At 33.9% G+C, this 23,143-nt stretch overlaps 1 protein-coding gene across 6 annotated transcripts in view; it reads left to right on the top strand.

The window, feature by feature from the left end:
• Nucleotides 1–23,143, top strand: part of NOL4 (nucleolar protein 4) — a 408,480-nt gene that overhangs the window by 105,048 nt on the left and 280,289 nt on the right. For 4 of the 6 annotated variants that reach the window (XM_061169492.1, XM_061169491.1, XM_061169494.1 and 1 more), the window contains 3 exons: nt 8,011–8,122; nt 9,147–9,259; nt 13,762–13,894. In XM_061169492.1, coding sequence (XP_061025475.1) covers nt 8,011–8,122; nt 9,147–9,259; nt 13,762–13,894 — 358 coding nt within the window. Of the gene's footprint in view, nt 1–7,158; nt 7,202–8,010; nt 8,123–9,146; nt 9,260–13,761; nt 13,895–23,143 lie in introns of all 6 variants that reach the window. The other 2 variants (XM_061169490.1, XM_061169493.1) reach the window with 1 other exon arrangement.

A 23,143-nucleotide genomic window follows, 5' to 3' on the forward strand; every position in this document is an offset into this window, starting at 1 on the left:
AAAGTTTTAATGTTATTATTCCAGTGAAATAAATGTGTTATTTCTATTTTCTAAATTCATTTTATAGAGCAAAGGTGGAGTGGGTAATTTAAAAAATAGGGTGATTAGACCAACTTTATTTTGCTCTAAAGCTCGGTGTCTGAAATGGAGCACACTGTAGACAAAGGCATCAAGCTGTGGAGGAATGTTACTTATAATGAAATTCAGCACTTGCCTGCTACTTTTCCAAATTACTAATATTTAGTAACATTAATTATGATTTTTCCTTTTGCTAAGACATTAGGGAACTTAGGACAAAATGGTGTGATTTTGGTTGATAAATCTTTTGATTTTAGCTTTTTCTGTTTTGCTAATGCTCATGATTTACCCATGTCATGTGATGTCTCTATTTCAGCTCATGTGTTAGGTTCAAATCTTAAAGCAACAATAACTTCTCTACTGGTGAATTTCTTTGAACAATTAGAAGTCTTATTCTTTTAGAAATAGTCTACTTATACTCTTTCTTGTATATTCTATTAAAAATGGAAGCCCTCTGCATTTAGTTCCTGGTTGTTACAGTGTTACAGTGTTATTGCAAAGCCATTACTTTATTCATTTTTTAAAATTAATTTTTATTGGAGTATAGTTGCTTTACAATGTTGTGTTAGTTTCTACTGTACAGCAAAATGAATCAGCCATACAAACACATACATCCCCTCCCTTTTGGATTTTCTTCCCATTCAGGTCACTACAGTGCATTAAGTAGCGTTCCCTGTGCTATACAGTAGGTGGTTCTCATTAGTTATCTATTTTATACAAAGTAGTGTATATATGTCAATCCCAATCTCCCAATTCATCCCACTCCCCCCTTCCCCCTTGGTATCCATACATTTGTTCTCTACGTCTGTGTCTCTATTTCTGCTTTGCAAATGGGATCATCGATACCATTTTTCTAGATTCCACATATATGTGTTAATATACGATATTGGTTTTTCTCTTTCTGACTTACTTTACTCTGTATGACAGTCTCTAGGTCCATCCACGTCTCTACAAATGACTCAATTTCATTCCTTTTTATGGCTCAATAATAGTCCATTATATATATGTGCCACATCTTCTTTATCCATTCCTCTGTTGATGGACATTTAGGTTGTTTCCATGTCCTGGCTATTGTTAATAGTGCTGCTATGAACATTGGGGTGCATGTATCTTTTTGAATTATGGTTTTCTCTGGGTATATGCCCAGTAGTGGGATTGCTGGGTCATATGGTAGTTCTATTTTTAGTTTTTTAGGAACCCCCTACTGTTCTCCATAGTGGCTGTATCAATTTACACTCCCACCAACGGTGCACGAGGGTTCCCTTTTCTCCACACCTTCTCCAGCATTAGACAACCCTCAGATTGGGAGAAAATATTTGCAAATGAAGCAACTGCCAAAGGATTACCCTCAGAATGGGAGAAAATATTTGCAAATGAAGCAACAGACGAAGGATTAATTTCCAAATTATACAAGGAACTCGTGCAGCTCAATATCAAAAAAACGAACAACCCAGTCAAAAAATGGGTGGAAGACCTAAATAGACATTTCTCCAAAGAAGACATACAGATGGGCAACAAACACATTAAAAGATGTTCAACATCACTAATCATTAGAGAAATGCAAATCAAAACTACAATGAGGTATCACTTCACACCAGTCAGAATGGCCATCATCAAAGCCATTACTTTAGCAGTCAGTTCTGCTGGAACAGGACAGATGGTCAGTTAATTTCCTCCAGGTGGAGCTCTGTATTGTAACTGCACAGTCTGATGTGCTTCTTGTGGAACTCTGTAACCTGAGACAAGGTACAGGGCCCTTGACTGGCCTTGTATTCAAAAGGGTCATCGCAAACCAGTCAGAGCATTTTATACTTACAAAGAATCTCACACCAGGGAACATTATAAACATTTTAGTATAATTAACCTATGCTGTCAGGTTAATATTCCCGCTTTTTATGGATGAGACAGTCTCTTTCATTTTTAATACTGATGACCAGGAGAGGCTATAAAATATGGTGATTAAAAGTGAATAAAAGATAGGCTCTGAAACCAGATTATCACATGAGTCCTGTCTCTTCTCCTTGTTTGACAAATATACATCCTCTCTGAAGCTTAGTTTCCTCATCTGTTAAACAGAGATTATAATGGTGATGATAGTAATCTATTCCTGGGACTGATGTGAGGATTAAATGATAAAATCCATATAAAATTCTTACTTGGCATAATTATTATTAAGAACTCAATCAATGGGAAACAAACACACGTATACTCTTTTAGGAAGCATTTCCTTTTGTGTAAAACAGCCAAAGCAAGTAATAGTTGTCATACAGTTAATGAGAATCCTAATTTCGAGAATTGTCAATTTCCTACCATTTCAGAAGCCAGAGAATTGCAGGTTTATGGACAAGCTGAGTCAATTTTGAGGGCCTTTCTATTGAAAATGTTCAGAAATTAAACACCGTTAAAATTAGAGGGGAGGAATGCTTGGGACTGAGGAAGCGGGACAGGACAAACAGTCCTGTTTCAAAATTTCTGTCTGTTATCAATTTTTCTCTTAATTTATAAAACCTAATGGCTCAAGTTAGTGAGATACACTTGCATCATGTAATTGTGACACACAGTCTGGAAATGTACAGCAAAGGAACAATTTGTTATTAAATTATTTTGATTAATTAATTTTTAAATTTTTTTCTAATTTTATATTGCTTCATATGTTCAGATCCAAGTAAGAAAGGAGACATTTCTGGAGATAAAACTGTGCTATTCAAAAGTAAATGTAAGAAAACTTCAGGAATTATATATATTATCAAATGTATAAGATGAGATTTGCAAACTAACTTGACTGCGATTGATTTTTTAAATATCAGTTCTTTTGAATAAGTTACAGTTTTACCTTAACCAGGTTGTTGAGGGGAAGGTGAGTGGCACTTGAGAACTGCCAGAATTTGGTTTTATAACTGTAGTGTTTAAAAAGGTACTGTTTCTTCTTCCTTCAGAAGACAGGGACATGGCAAGGTAAAAATGCTCATCCTCCTTTCAACTATAATATTTGTCAGTAAACTTTTCAGAAATGTATTCCCATTAGTTTTTAAAATTTTTCGTTTTAACCTACAAGTGCAAGATCAATAGCAGTGCTCCTTATGGGATTTAATCATGATACCCTCTTCAGGTGGATAGGTTTATCATTAGATCACTAATATCATACTATCTTTGCTCTAGATGCTGATTTTGCTTAGTCCATCAAAAGATGCTGCAGTTCAATTATTTTTATGTAGAAGTATTACCATATTATTTAATTGGAGAGGTGATTTCTACTTCTAATTTAGGATGATAATGCAATTTATTATTTCTGCATTACTGATGAATTCCAGTCTTAACAGACTTAGAATGTAATATTTTCATTGAAAACAGTATCAATGTTGTCTAATACACAGTTGAATTAAGGTCTTTAGAAATGATAAGCAATGAAAAAATTGTGTTGTGCTACAGCATTTCCACCCCTCAACCATAGCTAATTCAAAGTTAAAAAATAGCAACAACAGCAAATCTTCAGCCACAACTCGAGTTTAAGGAATATTTAAAATAGATAACAAACAAGGATCTACTGTATAACACAGGGAACTCTTCTCAATATTCTGTAATATGTGTATCATATAGAACTTTGTAGCTATAATACTTATTATAATAAAAAATAACCGTGATAGCAGAAAAAGAAGAAGTTCCCAAGTCCTGACTTTGGTAACACTTTGATACTTTGGGGTTTTTTTTTTTTTTAAATACTAAATTTAAAAAAAATCTATTTTGATGTTCCTGCTTTCCTTGGACCCTACGCATTTGTCTAATCTGTCTGTTGGATGAACCCACCATGGTCCCTTCAATGTATAGAAACAGACCAGGATTTGAGAGATTCAGGTTCAAGTTCCAGCTCTTTGCTTTGCCCTCTATTGTGTAACAATGGCAGTTCATTTAACCTCTTTATACCAGTGGATCCCATTGTCAAAAAATTACTGTAAAATCTACACTGTCTAAAATAATGGATGGAAACCCCGATGAAAACTATTATATAAATAGAAGAAAACAAGTCTGGATTCATAGAAAATAACATTTCTAAGAAAGAGATGCCTCACAATTATTTACATGATAAATAGTGTGAGATTGTTGGTTTATAAGATTCAATATGGCTATGTTCTAGTCCTTCCTTTGGATGTTTATTTCTGTTACAGGCAATATATGTGGCTTGTCCCATGGCAGTTGTTTTTTGTTTGTTTGTTTTAGTGTTTAATTCAGAAGGAGCAAGATTAATATCCATTCATGTGATGTTTTGTTTCGTAATACTCACAAGATGCAGCATTTCTGTGTTGATAAACCAGTTCTAAGGAAATACTCTCTATCTTTCCCAAATATAAAGATATTTCTAAGAATGCATTTTTCAAGTGAATATTATCCTCACTAGTGTTCTAGAAATGTTCTGTACTGTATATTCAAAGTCCGATTTCTGTCTTAGAAACAGAGAAGTGTTTAGATTTGAAAAGTGGGTCAAGGAAATAGACATTTATGAATGACTATAGCATTTTATATCATTAATTATAGTGTTAGTAGAATGGTGTTTCAAGTATCTGAATCAAAATGTTTTGCAGTTTCTGTCCCTTCTATATTTTATTTGCACCTGCTTTTACATATTGTATGAAGAATGTTAGGACTTTGATGAATAGGCAGCCTAGAAGAACACGTCCCTGATTTTATCACCATTTATGAACATCTATTTAAAGTAGATTTAGCATTTCAAACACTCACAGAAACAGACCCTTTCATTAGAGCAAGAGCCAGAGGCGCGTTTAGCTCAGGCCTCAAGTTCAAGAGTCTTCGTGTAGGCTTTCCGTGTAATCTCTAAATGGGGTCATGGAAGGATATTGACAGGACCAACCACAGTATTTCATTATGGGCTTTAATTGTGAAATGCAATTATTCAAATGTACCATAATTTTAGAACTTTTAAAGGACATCTCCTCATTGTTTAAAAATGTTCTGAGAACTTCAGCAGTGAAGGTTGCCCAGGACCCTTAATTTCAAAGAGGCTGGAGAGGAAAGAGCCTAGATAACGAAAAAGGAATCATTTTCCCTCTTCACCTCCATGGCAGGAGAAATATTGTTTCAGAAATGAGTGTGAGGGGCTTCCCTGGTGGCGCAGTGGTTGAGAATCTGCCTGCCAATGCAGGGGACACGGGTTCGAGCCCTGATCTGGGAAGATCCCACATGCCGCGGAGCAACTGGGCCTGTGAGCCACAACTACTGAGCCTGCGCGTCTGGAGCCTGTGCTCCGCAACAAGAGAGGCCACGATAGTGAGAGGCCTGCGCACCGCGATGAAGAGTGGCCCCCGCTTGCCGCAACTAGAGAAAGCCCTCGCACAGAAACGAAGACCCAACACAGCTAAAAATAAATAAATAAATTAATTAATTAAAAAAAAATACTCCCTCTAAAAAAAAGAAATGAGTGTGAGACTTGAAGAGCCTGTTGTGAGGGTCTCTTCTCCCTGTGCCTAAGAAGACTCTGAGATCCTTGGGCCCCAATGAACATGAGGTGGGGTAGAAAAGATCTGCTGAGAGTGGGGTGTCTCAGCAGATCTCCCTATAAGTGTTCTGAACACCAAGAAAGTACCCCCAAATAAGGGATTTTGTCCACTTATATAACATATAGTGACATGCCCAGAATAAGACCACAGAGAACAATGTGATATAATACATACTAAAAAATCTTTTCTAAGGTACAAGGTGGAACTTGATATTATTTCATTCACACGTGTACACATAGCATATTTATCCACATATATCACATATTTGTGGTCAATACAGGTAACCTGTTTTTCAGAACAAAAGTATAAAGGAAATATGATTAATGATTCCAAGAAAAAATTGATTTGGAGCTAAGTAGTGCTAGGACAAATAATACAATTGAGTCGGGTCAATGATAAAGCTCTCTAGAAGGGATTTCTACATAAGTGCTTTATTAGCACTGAGAAAAGGGCAGATTGTGGAGAGCATCAGGACCGTCGAAGCAAATGCAGCATCTCTTTAACTCCACCAGTTGGCTATTTTTTTCAATTGATGGTTTCTCTTTTATATAAGGAGAGAAAAGCCTTAATAGAAATCCTCTATGAAAATCAATGGAGCATTCTTCTCAAATCCTGTTTGTTAATGAATTTACTGGTCAGCTCTATTAGTTCCCATGGATTATAATTCCATGTGAGTTAAAATATGAAGTATCAAACTGGGCATGAATCAGAGACTTAACTTCTGAATTATTGTAAAATAGGTTTTCAGAGAGTCAGAAAAAATGATCTCTAATCAGATAAATAAATCAGACTAAAGTGTTAGTTCCCTCTGTAAAAACAGATGAATAGGAATCAAATTTGTGTGTGTGTGTGTGTGTGTGTGAAGAGACAAAGAGAGTGAGCGAGAATGAATGAACATTTATACTGCATTTATGTATTTCTTTATTCAATAGCTAATACAAAATATTTTGATGAAATACTTTCAAATTGCTCTGCTTCTTTTCTCCCGCAATTCCTTGTATAGTACAAGGAAGTTTGTTTTTTTTTTTTAAACTGGACAACACCTTAATTTACAAATGATAGTTATATTAAAAATCAGTTTCATATTCCAATCCCAGTAGAGTTGACTGTGGATTACCTGTGTATGGATCATCCATGGCAGATTTTTAATTGTAGACTTGTTCCTTCTCTTTGACATTCTTACGGCTTCTTTTCCCTGAGAGTCAAAGAGATAGGCTAAGTGATGTGAACTGATTTTCACATGAAATTCAGGGAAAAATATGCTTTACAATTTTGGATTTTAATATGTGAGGTTTCCTCGATGCTGTGCTCCAGCAAAAGTTAACCCCATCACCATTAATGGAATTGGTGCAGATTTGTACTCAATTATATGCAAGGTGCATATTTTCCTTCCTTCTACAAGCTTAAAATACATCAACGTTCATAACAGCTCTGCATGCACCTGAGGAATCGTCTATGGCAATTATGTCTAATTTACAACTCATTTATTCCTTTTGCTTACCTCATATTTCATGGACCAATGTCAGTGCCAGTATGGTGGAAAACTAATGCCTTGCATCAGACTTCTTAGCAGCACCATTAGCTTTTATTTAGAGATGTTTAACAATCTGTCAGTTTCACTTCAGAAATCTTTGCTTTCTTGAGAGAAATACCTTGGTTTTTGAAAAGTTAATATTTAAAGAATCACTGACAAGAGTATTAATTTCTAACTTGATTCTAGATCATGGTTGTGAAAAGAGAAGCTCTGTATAGGGCACTGGAAAAGCTGGCTCTGACAATCAATGTGAACTATTGTGGACATAAATTATGAAAAACTGACATAAAATAACAACTGAAATAGGTGGCCAGAATGCATTCCAAGTGTGTCATTTTCTGTGGAAGGGATGATTCACTGCAGTAAATAAATACATGAGTTCTGTTCAGATTATTTTTTATTTTTCCTTAAAGTACTTTGAAAAGCAATAATGAAGAAATGCTTATTACTGCAAAATCCAAAGTTTATTGTTTCACCTTGGGGCTAAACTTTTTAAAATATATGTAAAATTGGATAAAATTTTAACAGTGCTAGCAATAAGTTTAATTGCCAAAACAATCATGGGCAAATTTTAATAAGGAAAATTCACTAGAGTGTCTGTACACTGTGATTATTTTTCCTAAAAGAAATGCAGAAATGTAAACAGATCTCCATCCAGATGTGGTTGATATTTTTCCTCCACATTGCATTATTAGCGATTATTAAGAGACATGCAATCAAGTTGGATAGATATTTCTTGAAATGATGCATGGTATGCAGTGCATGCTTTCATTGTGCTTCCTGCCATTATGGAATAATGCGTCTTATTTGGAAATACAGTGATCACTTCTGTTGAATCATGCCCAGTCAGCTTATATATTAACACCTCTATTTTGTGAATCATTTCAGATTTCAGAGAGCTATGCCTTCCTACCAAGAGAAGCGGTGACACGGTTTCTAATGAGCTGCTCAGAGTGCCAGAAAAGAATGCATTTAAACCCAGATGGAACAGATCATAAAGGTAGCCGCAGTGTCAAATAGTGAGATTTCAAGTAATTTTATTCATAATGGCAATTTATATCCCACATTTTTATAAGAATATGGTAGACAGAAACAGTTTAACAAGTCAGATCGTCTCATGTATTCAAGCAGGAGACAGTGAATGTTGAAGATTCACTACAAAGCAACTCAGTGTCCTTTCTCAGAAGAAAAGCAGTTTTGACTGTAGCAAATAACTTTTTTCCTATAATAATGTTTAATTTTCATTTATTGTGTGTATTTCATGGTATTTTAGGTATTTTCAGCAAGGAAATTGACGTTCCATCTGTGTTCTTTTAAATCTACCAATTTCTTATTTCTAAAAGTAATGAATAGTATGGAGTTCTTTCACTGAAAATTTTTGCAGAAAAGTTATAATTTGGCTTTGGCTTTCATTAAAAATTATTTGGATTATTTTCCTAATGTATGAGTTTCTCTCAGAGATTAATCTCAAAGATACATTTAGGCTAGCCTATTCCCTTGTGTTGGAGGATGGGTAGAACAGCAAAAAATAAAAAGTAAATTTCCTCTTGCGCTCAAGCAGTCCATGTAGAAAGCAAATGTGGGGACTTCCCTGGAGGTCCAGTGGTTAAGACTCACTGCAGGGGGCACGGGTTTGATCCCTGGTCAGGGAACTAAGATCCCTCATGCCACACGGCACGACCAAAGAAAAAAAAAGTAAGTGTGCAGCAAAGGAGAAAAATACAAAAATACCAATAATTTTGTTTAATCACTATATTAGCTTCACTCATTGTTATCCAGGATATCAAAAATCTCCCCTTGTAGTTAGAAATAACAGATTTATCCATAGCGCTAATTTGTCCCAAAACACCTTTGTTGAATCTTACCAGTTATTTATTTTTCCTACAATCCATCTCTAATGCTACCAATCTCCTAAATACTTGGTATCTAGAATCTTATTTCCATGTGAACAAATTGGATCATTCTGAAATTACAGGTAGAATGCAGTATCACTTTCATTACCCATTAAAAATGTTTTATTACAGATAATGGAAAACCTCCCACTTTGGTGACCAGCATGATTGACTACAACATGCCAATTACCATGGCCTACATGAAACACATGAAACTGCAGCTGCTAAACTCACAGCAAGATGAGGTAAAATGGAAATATCTACACTTATATCACAAGTCAGAATGAAGTTTGATAACCATGAACTATCGTGTTAAGCATGCCGGCATTTTGAAGATGGTAATTTATTTATTTTTAATGAAAGGAGTGTCACTAGGACTGCACAGATAGAGAAATATGCAGAAATTTCTAATCCTCAACAGAGATACCCTATCTTACCACTTCTGCCTTAGTGCTGTGTGGGAATTTGCTCATTCCCCAGAAAGATTCATTTTCCTTAATAGCCCACCATCGAGCTAACCTAGGTAAAGTGCTAGAAAGTTCAGGGGAAAGTATTCCAAATAAGTCTGTATCTAGGGAAGTTTTAGTACTAAGGCTATTTTACCTGGAAATCAGAAAGTTCAATTTCATAGGTATTTCAAATATAACCATTTCCCCACCATCCAAATCTTGTGTATATTTTAAAGTTGTTTTTCAGTTAATCATTATCCGAAGTATTTGTTTGTCTACTTCTCTGCATTTTCTACAATTTGTGGTGATTCTTCTTAACTAGAGATTTTTTGATGTTTCAAATTATTTAATTTGTATAGTAAGAGTCTAGCAATGAGCTTGTTAGCGTATATTAGATACTAAATGCATATTTGTTAAATATTCTTCTCTAAGATATTAATTAACTCACCAGTTTGGTTGAAGTATCTCAAAGGCAGGGACTAAGTTATATATATATATACCCTGTGTATATTCCCCAAAACACTTATAACAATATGGGCTTAGTAAATCCTTTTTAACTAGTTAGTAGCCATTAGTTAATATACACATTCAGAGTAACTATATTAAGAATAGTTTCTCAGGCTAATACATTCTCTCCTTTTTGAAATTTCTCTGGAACAGGAAATGTGGTTCAATATTTATTTTTAAATATAGCATTATTTGGTGAGATATTATTAAATTCTTTTACAATTACCTTTGTTAACTTTGTTCATAAAACACAAACCAAATTTTTGATTTTCCTCTTTATGTGCACAGGTTTAATCTCAAAACTATGTTTATAAAATTGTTTTATATCAAGATTTTATGAAAAGTACACTCTGTAAGAATATCTGTATTAGTGCAGTGGCAGTATCAGATTCCATATTATTAGATAGCTGTATATAAATGATTGAATAACTGGTAATAAAATCATTCAAAGACAGGAAAGACAATAGAAAATATTACTGTTTATCCATCCCTGAGAATAAAAATATTATTCCCATGAGTCATCACATAATTGAAAATCTTTTTAAAAAACTCATAAACTAGTTAGAGCTGTCAAATTATTTGTAGGAAACTTATTTAGATATTGATCTGTTTATTTCTAGGCCAAAAAGTAAGATCAACTTTGTGCCAACAATAGAGTCCACATATGCTAAATCCTTCTGGCTTCTAAAAAATCCTAAGTGTTTCACATAAGAGAGACAGATCCTTTTAAATTATAACTGGGTTAGGAAAATAACTCTTATCCTTACATTTCAAAAATGCCAACTTGGGTGTACACTGTCTTAAAACTATTCAGATAAATGATGAGTTAGATTATTTATGAAATTTTGGAAATTGTGATTATTGAAAGAAAGGAAGGTGGTTAAGTAAGATAAGTCATGTTAAAATGGAAATCAAGTAAGATATTCCTTTGTGATAAGTTAAATTTTAATAAATGTTTATTCAATTACTTCAATCAATATTTATTGAGTACCTTCTCTGTAACTGTCACTCTTATAGGTAATGGAGAAAAACAGTGAATAAATTGACAAAATTCTTGCCTTTATTAAGCTTATCTTCTAGTGGCTTATCTAGACAATAAAGGAAGTAAATTATGAAAGTATGTATATAGGACAATACTAAATGCTATTCAGAGAGATAAAGAAGGCCAGGAATGGGAATCCCTTTAAAATTACAAAATACTGTATCCAAAGTAAGGTCAATTGACCTTCTTACAAACTGTTGATGAGAGTTTAAACCATAATAAACTTTCTGGGGGAGAGTTTGGCAATAATTATTTTAAAACTTTAAAAAGTTATTTGTATGCTTTGACTAGAAATTTATACTAAGGAATTTGATGCACAAAACAATTTAAGTGTTAGGATGTTTATTGTATTGCTAATAGTGATGGTTGGAAATATCCAACAGTGAGGAATGTTGAATCTGCACTGTCCAACATGGTAGCCACTAGACATACAGGGATATTTAAATTTAATAAAACTTAATTCAAATTAAAATTAAATGGTCAGTTCTTTAGTTACACTAGCTACATTGATTAGGCATAGTGTGCAGTTTGTATTAACCATTCTATAGAACAGAGACTGCAGCCTCAATCTTTGTGTCTAGCTCTTCTTAAACATACACACACATACCTTTTACACAGACACACATATATATACATATATCTCAGATGGTTGTGTGTGTACATACACACACATACACATACCATGGAAACAGTATTTTACTAGATTACATCTAGTTAGCTCTTTGTAGGGTATATAATAAATGCTTTTATAAAGACTATGTTCATATAGTATCCACAGCTACTTTATAAACACATATTGATCATCTTTACCATTACATTTATTTTTGTATGTGTTCATATAATAAATATGAATCTTATATACTGTAGAATTTGTTACATATTCTATGTAACAATATCAAACAGTTTTGTGCTTATTATGGATCTGATGTTGTTTTAACTACTTTAAATATATTATAGCCCCTCAATCATTATATAGCCCTATGAGATTGATACTATTATTATTCCCGTTTTATAGGTGAGGAAACTGAGGCACAGAAATGTTAGGTAATTTGCTTAAGGAGACACATCTAATAGGTGGCAGAGTATAAATCTGAATCCAGGCAGTCTGGTTCCAGAGAATGTGCTCTAAAATACTGTGATATTACAGACACTATATAGAGTGTATATAATGGATATCTATATCATCTAGCTATGTGTGTGTATATATGTACATATATGTATATGGTACACATTGATAATATGGATGTGTGCACTGAATTCTGTTATTTTTCTTCTCTTTTGAACATATATATTTAATATTTCAGATGCTTTGGATTTTCTTAGAATTTAGAATTGGAGATAATATAATGTACCGAGAGGGCACGTGGCTGGGAGAAGTCTGTGTGGCTGATTGCCCAGAGGCCTCCCAGGGTGGCATTTCCTCGCTGAATTAATGAAGAGCTAGTGCTACTCAGTAGACCCAGACACAATCAGACCTTAGGTAAGGGAAGAACACCCAAATCACCTGGGCCTGACCTAGGGATCAGAATGCCCGTTGTTAGTCTGCTAGAACGCTCCTGTACCTTAACCATAGCAACTTCTTTGCTGATACCAAGATGTCATTTATGAAGCCAGGGGAACTCTTCCTATTCAAAGAAGCTCTTTTCTTAAGTTCGGGAGACATCATAATGAATCCCAGTTCTGGTATATAATAGTATAATAAATTACTTAACAGCTCTGTGCCTCAATTTCTCAATCTGTAAAATTGGGTAAATGCTGGCACCTAACTCACAGGCTGTGATGAAGATGAAGTATGTAAGCAAATATAAATAACAGTGTCTGCAATATACATAGCAGCACTACTGCTACTGGTAATCATTACATTAATGTTAAACTTTCAGATCAAATGTTTACAAATTGAAGTTAAACCTGGTGGTTTCAATTAAACATTTATGATATTTTACGCAGGTTTCTAAGGCCTTCCTGCCTACATAAGCACAGCATTTGTCCAAAAATCAGTTCTCCAAAGCAAAAAAGGAGTTTGCTTCGAGGAAGTTACTATAGCAACATAGCATAGATTTGGTTTAAGTTAATATTTGACAGATTTTGATGAATTGACCATTTGGCAAACTTGCCTTTTGGTAATTTAGCCATTTGCTGATCTGGCTTTTGGTAAATGGATCTTGCACACTTTTACCTTGAACTTTTTGTGGTTGCAATGCCATTTATATTCCCTTGTGAAGAAAGAAAGGTTGTGCTAAGATTAACTTGTTTTCCAGCGAATGTGGACTTTGAATCTAGCCATGTAAGTTTGTCTGTTTTTAGATTCCATTTTGTTTACCAAAGAAAAATTTTTAGTTAAGATTTTTTATTGCAGTGTCAGATTTTTGCTTATAATATTTTATTGTCATTTATTTAAAAAATCAAAACATGTATTTCTTTTTATGCTATGTTTTGTGATTGACTCTTTTAGGAAGTTTTTTACTAATTAAAAAAAATCCATTCTTTCACTATTCAGATAATTCCTCAACTACGTCCTTCCTAAATACATTATTTCATGTTTTACATCTTTTACATAGAACATTGAATCTTCACACGTTTTCAAATTTCTTATTTGTTATTTCAAGAATCTATTCATGTATAACATTTTCCTGAGTTCTGTAAAAGCTTACTAACTGGCTAAACTTTAACTGACCCTATAGATAAAATGGTCATTATCTGAATGTATTATATTTTATGATACTTGATGATATTTTAAAACAATTTTCAGGATGAAAGTTCAATAGAAAGTGATGAATTTGATATGAGTGATTCAACACGGATGTCAGCTGTGAACTCTGACCTTAGCTCCAATCTTGAGGAAAGGATGCAAAGTCCCCAGGCTCTTCATGGCCAGCAGGATGGTAAGGCTTTCAAATTGAGCAAACAAACAAATAAACAAAACAAAACATTAACAAAAACCTGGATCAGAATTTGTTAAAACAACTCCTTCTTACTCTTTTGTTAATTTTTTATCTGTTTCCATGGAGACTTTTTTTCTGTGCACTCAGGTTATATTATCTGCTTCATTATCTTTAGATTCGAGTATCAATATTTGGTTTAAAACTGCAAATACCGGTTATAAAATCCAGGCTTGCCCATGTTTTGCTCTCTGAACTTAAAATGAGTTCTATCAATGGAGTTTGGGTTTCTGTGATGTTTTCTGGCTTTGGTTTCTTGGGCCATTATTCTCCTGACTGAATTAAGAGTTTAAAAATGGTCAAAAGATTAATTTGGATGTTTTAATTTTACTAAAAGACAAAGTTTTTGCCAAAAACAATTGCTATAAAAGGACGGTTTTACCATAGGGATTTTGCTGGGTAAGAAGATTTTTGCTGCGATTTTGAGCTATTTTATTCAGCTGTAAAGGAAGGACAGATTGTGATCTTTTATTCCTGGGTCCATTGAAGATTCCTGAGTCATCCCACTCTTCTTGATAGAACAGTTAAGGTAGAGAAAACTGGACATGTAGAGAAAGTAGACTTAGCAGTTAACACTTTAGGTCTAATATATTCAGAGATCTTTTTAAACTATCTTTGTAGATTTTTGTCTTTGTAAATATAAAATTATGTATGCAAGTAAATGTACCTTACTTGGGTAATTGTGGATGAAAATTCAGGGTTACAAATAGAAGGAAATTGTCCAGTTTTATTCAAAATTAGTTTATTATTCCTGTAATTAGCAAGTTTAAATGAGCTTTCTGGCTGTGTATTTTTGTGCCTACATCTGTTGAGAACAAAAAAAGATCTTTCCTTGCTTTCTCTGACACTTGCTGTTAAAAACTGGTTACAAAAGATTGCTGCATTTCTAGCTGCTGTTGTGTTCTTATGTTGTCAAATGAGAAATCCCTAATTTTAAGCATACAAAAAGTCTTTAAAAAGGTGAGGGGGTTTTTGTTCCCACTTCAGATGCGTCTAAAAGATGTTGGTGTCCTTGTTGGCATGAGTTACGAGGAAGGAGCAGTACATTGATCATCAGTGGTTTTAAAATCATATATTACTCACTACATAGTAAAATAGCTATTGCAATAGAAATGACATTTATTTGGGAAATTTCTAAGAGTGTAGTTCTTCTGGTGTGGGTATAAATTACTTTTTTTCTTCTAAAATATTAGTAGATCTTCAGATTTTAAGTTTTAATGGAAAATGTGTAGCACCAGGATGATGGACTAACTCTCTCTCTCTCTCTATATATATATAAAACTATGTAACAATGTAACTATATAAAAATAATAACTATATAACTGTATATAACTAATAACTATATATATATCACTCTATTAATATTTATCCATGTATTTTGCCTGTTTATACCATCATCTTTTTTATTCCTTAATTTTGGGGACCATAAATAATAGAGGATATCTCTCATGACGGAAATCCTTTGTTTTCTTGATTGATTTGTCTATGGTGGATCTTTGGCTAGGGGACAGCTGATGTGATATAAATCTATATCAATAAACTGCAGTGGAATAATGTCAAATATTACTTCTTCTTAGGGGAAAGCACCTTCTCATCATACATTGATGTATGCTTCAAGGATAAGGACTTACCTAGTTGTTCCTTCTCCAACCTAAGCCTAAGCCTTCCCTTACATGTTCAATGACTTCTCTTCACACTTCTCCTTGAGAAGGAAAGTCTAGGAAACACTGCTCAATCGACTTTCTGAGTTTGTGGAAATGTTCTGTATTTGCACTGTCCAGTACCGATAGTCACTAACCATTGTGGCTATTGAGTACTTGACATCTGACTAGTGCATGGAGAGACTAATTTTGATTTTATTTGACTTAATTTTAATTAATGTTAATTTATATTTCAGTAGCCACGTGTGGCGGGTGGCTACTTTATTGGACAGTGTAGTCTAGAGCATTATTTTATTTTGACTTGGCAGTTAAATTCCTTTCTCTGCAGCCTTGGATTAGATGTGTCTGAAGTCTTTGGAGAAATTGTAAGAGAAATTCATATTGTAAGAGAAATTCATATTTTAACAGCTGAAACTCCAGTTTAATATTCGTAAAATATGAACAATATAAACTTTTGAAGGTTAAATTTAAATGTTCTATTTTCGTTAACACTAAGTGATTACTGTTAAGATATTATTGTAAAGAAATTGAAATAGCGTATTGTGATTTTTTAGGAATCCTTCCCACTAATTATAACACAAGTAAGTATAACAATGTGTTATTGGACACATATTTCTATAAAATAGAAAAAAACTTTTTCAGTGTTCATCTCACTATGGTTATAAAAGATCTGCAATCTATTCAATATCAAGGGAAAGAAAGAATATAAAATATAGATCATTTTGGAAATATAATTATCTTATGCATATCGGGGAAAGGGAGGAAAAGAATGGAAATATCTTGCCACCAGGCTAGATAATTAGGTAAAGGTGAAGAAGACACAAATCAGAATGAGGAATTTGGTAAAGAGAAGAATGTGTCAATTGATGTATAATATTCAGCTTCTTTTGCTTATTTTAACTTTATAATGCTCCCCTAACTCAATGAAAATATGAAGATAGAAAATGCACAGAAACTTTGAATCTTTGCATAGGAAGCATTTTACCCTCATTTTAAGAAATTGAAATCTAATTTACATATAACATCATATTATTTTCAGATGCACAACATAACAATTTGAAATTATCACCACAATAATTCTAGTTAACATCCATCACCACATATAGTTACAATTGTTTTTTCTTGTCATGAGAACTTTTAAGATCTACTCTCTAAGTAACTTTCAAATATGCAATACAGTCTTATTAACTCTATGGTGTACAATATAGCCCTAGGACTTATTTCTTTTATAACTGGAAGTTTGTACCTTTTGATCACCTCACCCATTTTTTGAGTAAAATATATTATGCTATTTAAAACATTTTTGTAGTCTTAAAATAACGCCTTTAGTTTAAAATCATTTAAAGATTGTATAATCATTTGAGTTACTCATGAAAGCGTGAGGTCCTTTAAGCTGCGGTGGAATATAAGGGGCTTACTGTGAAAGAGGTTCTGCTCTGTAGTGGCTGCGGTCGATGGAATTCCAAAAAGCGTTCCTGGATCAAAAAGCTTAAAGGTGCTCTGTACTCGAATGTTCATCAGTTTGTAAGTGTTCTTGTTCTGCCATCCATTTCGATGGATTATAAGTAGAAATATTGTCACTTAAGGCTTCTGTCTTCCAATCTCAGATCCTAGAAATTTGTGGAAACATGGATTAGCTCAAAATAGTATTCTTTTTTCTTAATCAATTATTTATTCTGAATTTGTACATTCTAAAAACAGCTGATTTATTTTTTGTTGTTGTCTTAGGTTGTTTATTAAAAGATGTCTGGCAAAAGTGTCAGGTTTAGAAACAAAGATTCAGTGCAAATTGAATATTCCACTTCTTCTGATAGAGAAATACTTTTCTAAGAACCATTTTAATTGCTTTTCTGAGTTAATAGCATACTGTATACTATTGATTTTTTTTATAAGGCAATATATGTGCTTTTTAAAATATATATATTTTTAAAATTTATTTTATTTATTTATTTATTTTTGGCTGTGTTGGGTCTTCGTTACTGTGTGCGGGCTTTCTCTAGTTGCAGCGAGCGGGGGCTACTCTTCGTTGCGGTGCGCGGACTTCTCATTGCGGTGGCTTCTCTTGTTGCGGAACACGGGCTCTAGGCGCATGGGCTTTAGTAGTTGTGGCACGTGGGCTCAGTAGTTGTGGCTCGCGGGCTCTAGAGTGCAGGCTCAGTAGTTGTGGCCCACAGGCTTAGTTGCTCCGTGGCATGTGGGATCTTCCTGGACCAGGGCTCGAACCCGTGTCCCCTGCATTGGCAGGCGGATTCTTAACCACTGCGCCACCAGGGAAGCCCCTATGTGTGCTTTTTGAAACTCAAAAAATATTATTAGGTTATTACTAGCAAAGGATTTCTGTATTTTTAAGTCACAACAAATTGTATTTGCCCTTTTGCCATTTTTTTTAAGATTATAGGAATACAAAAGGAAGTTGAAACCTTCAACTCTTTGCACATCAGCTTAATCAGCTTTAAAAGTAAGGGACTGCAATAGAAAAAAAAGTATATATTTCTCTTCGGCCCTCATTTTGTTTTGTTTTGGTTGTGACATTACAGGATATATATCCCTTAGGAGAATGTGTTGAATTTGCCTTGTCTCTTGACTCAATGAAGTTATGTAGAGATATTTTTTAACATAATTTTTTTTTGCAATATTTGGTACTTCATTAATGTATCAAACAATGACTTGTTTATACATTGAAAATTAACAATGCTCCATGTGCCAAGCAAAGCGTTGTAATGTCTAGAAACAACAAAAGAGGGAGAAAGACTTCAGAGTTAAGAATTCTCTTAAAGCATTCATCAGCATTTACTTGAATTTCTACCTGTGATGGACTTGTAAATAATGTATTTAAGGCAACTTTTTCATTCAAAGATGTATTTGATAATTCTAATATCATTTAGAAATGCATAGTTCATTTGCCAGAATTTGAAAATCTCCCTCTTTCTGTATAATGTTTGTAGTCTAGAAATGTTTTGATATGCTTCAATTGGTTAGGCCATTTTTGATAAACAGGAAAAAATGAATTGGAATTTAGTGGCTAATGTGCATACAAATATTAGAATACTGTGTGTGTGTATATATAATCATATATATATATGTCTTACAATAATGCTTAATTATAATAGACTTAGAGGAACTTTAGGTCTTACTTCACTGCTAAGAGCAGGTAAATTTTTTACATAAATATCAGTTTAGTGAAAATTAAGTAATAATTCATATAAGCTATTAATATATTATAGGTAATTAAATACAGCCATGCCTCATTTTATTGCTCTTCAGTTTATTGTGCTTTGCAGATATTTTGTTTTTTTACAAATTGAAAGTTTGTGGCAACCATGTGTCGAGCAAGTCTATCAGTGCCAATTTTCCAATAGCATTTGCTCACTTTGTGTCTCTGTGTCACATTTTGGTAATTCTTGTAATATTTCAAACCTTTTTATTATTATTATATTTGTTATAGTGATATGCAATCAGTGATCTTTGATGCAAAAGCTCAGTGATCGATGATATTACTATTGCAAAAAGATTGACTAACCATAGGCTCAGATGACAGTTAACATTTTTTAGCAATGAAGTATTTTTAAGTTAAGGTATGTACATTGTTTTTTGAGATGTAATGCTATTGCACACTTAATTGACTGCAGTATCATGTAAACATAACTTTTATATGCACTGGGAAACCAAAAAGTTTATATGACTTGCTTTATTACAGTATTCATTTTTACTGTGGTGGTCTGGAACCAAACCTGCATTATCTCCGAGTAATAGGTGAATATTTTGAATACTAATGTCCAAACTTGAACATGATGTATTAGGTTGAACCATATGAACTTGCCATATTGACTCAACCTAGTAGTTTAAGCTCTAGAATAACTTAAAATAAAATAGAACATGAAAATTATGAAAGCGAAATGTTTCTGAAATTGGGATATATTTCAAAATATATTGTTTCAGAGCAGTGATGCATACACATGTACAGCAAACATTGTGTATCTTGACTAGTACACTTTTAAGATGACCATAGTCTTGTTTTGAGTGTAAACATGGAAGGGAGTAAATTTAAAAATAGCAATTTAGTTGGGAGGTAAATAACTGGGTAAAGTGATATTGTAGTGGCCATTGCACTTTTTCTTCTGTCCTTGTTTAGATTATATGCTGAGCTGACAGCATAGACTCCTACCTGGGGAACTTATTTTAAAAATACAGATCTAGGGGACCCACCTCAGATGGGATGACTAAGGTGTGGGGAAAAGGGTGGTGCCGATGTTCCAGACTATACTTTTGAAGATACTCCTCACATTTCTACCTGGCAGTTTTGGAATGTGAAGATGACAACAGAATTGAGTCAGGTGGGTGTAGTTCAGATGCTCAAATGCTGTTTTTGGTCAGTGGTACCTTCTGAGTCACTTTCTGAGTGAGGATTGTGCAAGTTTCTATGGGTTTCAGTTAACATTGTTTTCTTCATTATGAAAGTTGCTGCATGCTGCATTTTTTATTACTTTTGAAAACATCCTTCTACTAGTCTATTATGTTTTATAGTCTGTTTGCAGTCCGATCTATCTGAATATTGTACACCTTGGACTTAAGAAAACACACACACACAATACTTTTTTACTGCTCTGTGTACATGTTAATACAATTTTGGTAAAAATATGTTTGTGACTAAAATTGCATCTAATTTAGCTGAATAGAATAGTTTCGGGTAATTATTAAAGCATACAAACCAGCAATAAAACAACTACTATTTGCCATTTAATTTAGTTGGAAAATCTAATAAAACATGTTTTTAATAAAAAATGATGTAAAACAGTATACATAATAGAAAATTAAATTTAGTAGTTAATTTTTAATGATGGTGAGTTTTAAGTAGAAAAGCTATTAAAATTTGTTCAGACTGAACACCAAATTCCCTACTGAGGTTGTGTTGTCTTGTGTAAGTCATTTTCTTTGTTCTACAATTTTATTTTCTTTTAACTGATTCTAATTGTTTAGGAAATTTTGCATAAAGCAAAAATGGTCAAAAGAATGTTGATTTATTTTCTTTTTATGTAAGTGTAATAAAATTTTTGACTTCCAAATTTGAGTCTATTCTTAACACTGTTACTGTTCTCAATTTTTAAGCTGAATACACTTATGGACTTAAAGTACATGAAAATGTTACAGTGCTGCTGTTTTTTCTTAGAACAAGTTGTTCTAATGCCTGATTAAAAAGTAATTCTCATGGTAAATTTATTGAATTAATTATTCTGGGTTGAGGTAGTTAAGCTGATGAAGCTTTTAGAGAGCTTTCTCTTCATTGCAGTTGCTCTATAAGTAATTATATTATAATTTGCAGAAATATAAAGTATTATTATAAGCTAAATAAAGAAAATCGATAATTATAAAGAATGTTACTGTGAATTAGAGGAAATTTTGATTGCTAGATTTTTTTGTAATATTATGTATGCCTGTGTTTGTGTGTGTGTGTGTGTGTGTGTGTGTGTGTGTGTGTGTGTGTCTTGGTGTTTGTATATTTAATCATTTGAAATTGCTTTTAAGTAGTAATTCTCTATTTCCAAAAGCAGAAGAAGAAATAGCAACTTGACTTACATATAAAGCATAAGTATGGAAAAAAGATGCTGAATTATGCATTTATTTAGTATACTTTTGTGGGGAATATTATTTTCTTCTTGCATTTAGCATCATATTATTTGAAAGTTTACTTTTCTCTGAGGTTTAAATTCTGCTTTTTGATTCTTGTATTACGTAAGTGATTTTTCATATAAGTGAGTGCTTGATAGAAATTTAGCTTATTGATTTCAGTCTGAAGTTTGCACACCCCAGAGACCAATCCAATCTTAGCTAGGTCCTGGGTCTCTGGAAAATCAGGGGAAACTGGCTTGGTTCCAGGCTTGCCTTGGAGAGTCTAATCTGATCATTAAAGGATGTCAAATTAATTTGGAATTTTACTTCTGGGTTAGTTCTTTGTTTTCAAGTATTGCTCTTGTGGTTTGTCATTTTCTTCATGGTAGTGATTGCTGGTTCATGAATGTGTTGACCTAAAACAAAAAGATTGCCAGACAAATAGATTGCCAGATATTTCTCCAGGAAAGATGGGTTTATTCCTGATTAGCAGAGAATTGCAATTTGGGATCTGCAATCCTGGTGAGACATACAAAGTAGCAATAAGTCCCCTCGTGGCAAGGGAGGGAGAATGTTTTTATAGAGGGGAAAACAAAGTTGGGAGGGTTATAATAAACAAAGAGTCCATGGCTTTTCATTGGCTGAGTCCTTCCAAGGAAAGAAGTGAGGTATTTCTTCTTCCATTTGGGTTCTGTTGTCATTGCAGGGCATGAGAGTTCCCCCTTCTGTTCTCCCAACTGTATTTAATTGAGGTTTCTATTTATTTTTTTCATGTCCCCCTTTTGAACAAGTTCTTTCTCTGAACGCATTGCTGATCAAGCGTAAGGTTTTCTAGTTTTAGTGGCTTTTTGTCCCTCAGTTCCAAAAGGACCTTTCCTAGGAGTAATGTTTCATGTCAGAGGGAAAGTGCACAGATTAGAAAACTATTGAGGTCACATTTGAAAAATGAGGAGTGGTAGCAGGGGGAACTCTCAGGCACATTTTATCTAAGGTCCATATGTTATCAAGATCATAGACATCAGATATCATCTGAAGTGTTATGTCACCATCAAAGGTTTGGTCCAGATATCTTCCAACAGGCCTGGTCCTGATATCTTAAGAAAGTTGTTCTATCAAATGTCACCTGCTTCAATTCCAGGAAATCTTTACTTTCATGTCACCAGATGATGTGTAGGTCCATTCTGGGTTCGCTGCTTTCTGTAGGTGTGTCATTTGAATCTAAGAATCTATTTCTTGGAGTTTGGTGGGACAGGAGTTAGTTAGAAGTACCTGATAGGGACATCTCTATCGAATTTGAGGAGTTCTTCAGGAGGTGTTTTTTTCCAGTAGATGAAATCTCCAGGTTACAAGGTGCAATGCATAAGGTCTTCATCTCCTGATAGCACACTGTGAAAAGGTTGCTCCAGAGGAGTTTCCTGTAGATCATCACGAGGAGTCAGGAGGTGATTCATCAGTGCTAAGCAGTTGTGAGGGACTTCATCAGTGACAGAGGGGAGGCAAGTAGTAGGGTTAAGGTTGCTACAATGTAAAAGAGTTATGTGAAGAGCAGTTAATAAAAGGACTTCGTAGGAGGTGAGGTGGCTGAATGAGAGATGATGAGTGTGATGAGAATTCAAGAGTGGTACAAAAATAGTACAAAAATGCATGATGTACAGAAATGGTGAAAAGAAATCCCACAACAATTTTCTTGATGGTCTTAACCAAATGAACAGTGGTGGTGATGGCTCTAAGACAAGGGGAGTAGCCCTATGTGGCAGGGTCCAGTTGCTGATTGTAATACCCTATTGGGTGGATGGTGGTGTCTATGTTTTTGGGCACGTGCCCCAAGGGCATTTCCTTCCTTTTCATGTACAAAACGAAAAAAGGTCCTCTGATAATTGGGCTGCCCAAGGGCAGATGGGTTCATCAAACTCTCCTTTAAAGG

This window comes from Eubalaena glacialis, chromosome 15 (genome assembly GCF_028564815.1).
Source record: "Eubalaena glacialis isolate mEubGla1 chromosome 15, mEubGla1.1.hap2.+ XY, whole genome shotgun sequence".
NCBI classification, from domain to species: Eukaryota; Metazoa; Chordata; class Mammalia; order Artiodactyla; family Balaenidae; genus Eubalaena; species Eubalaena glacialis.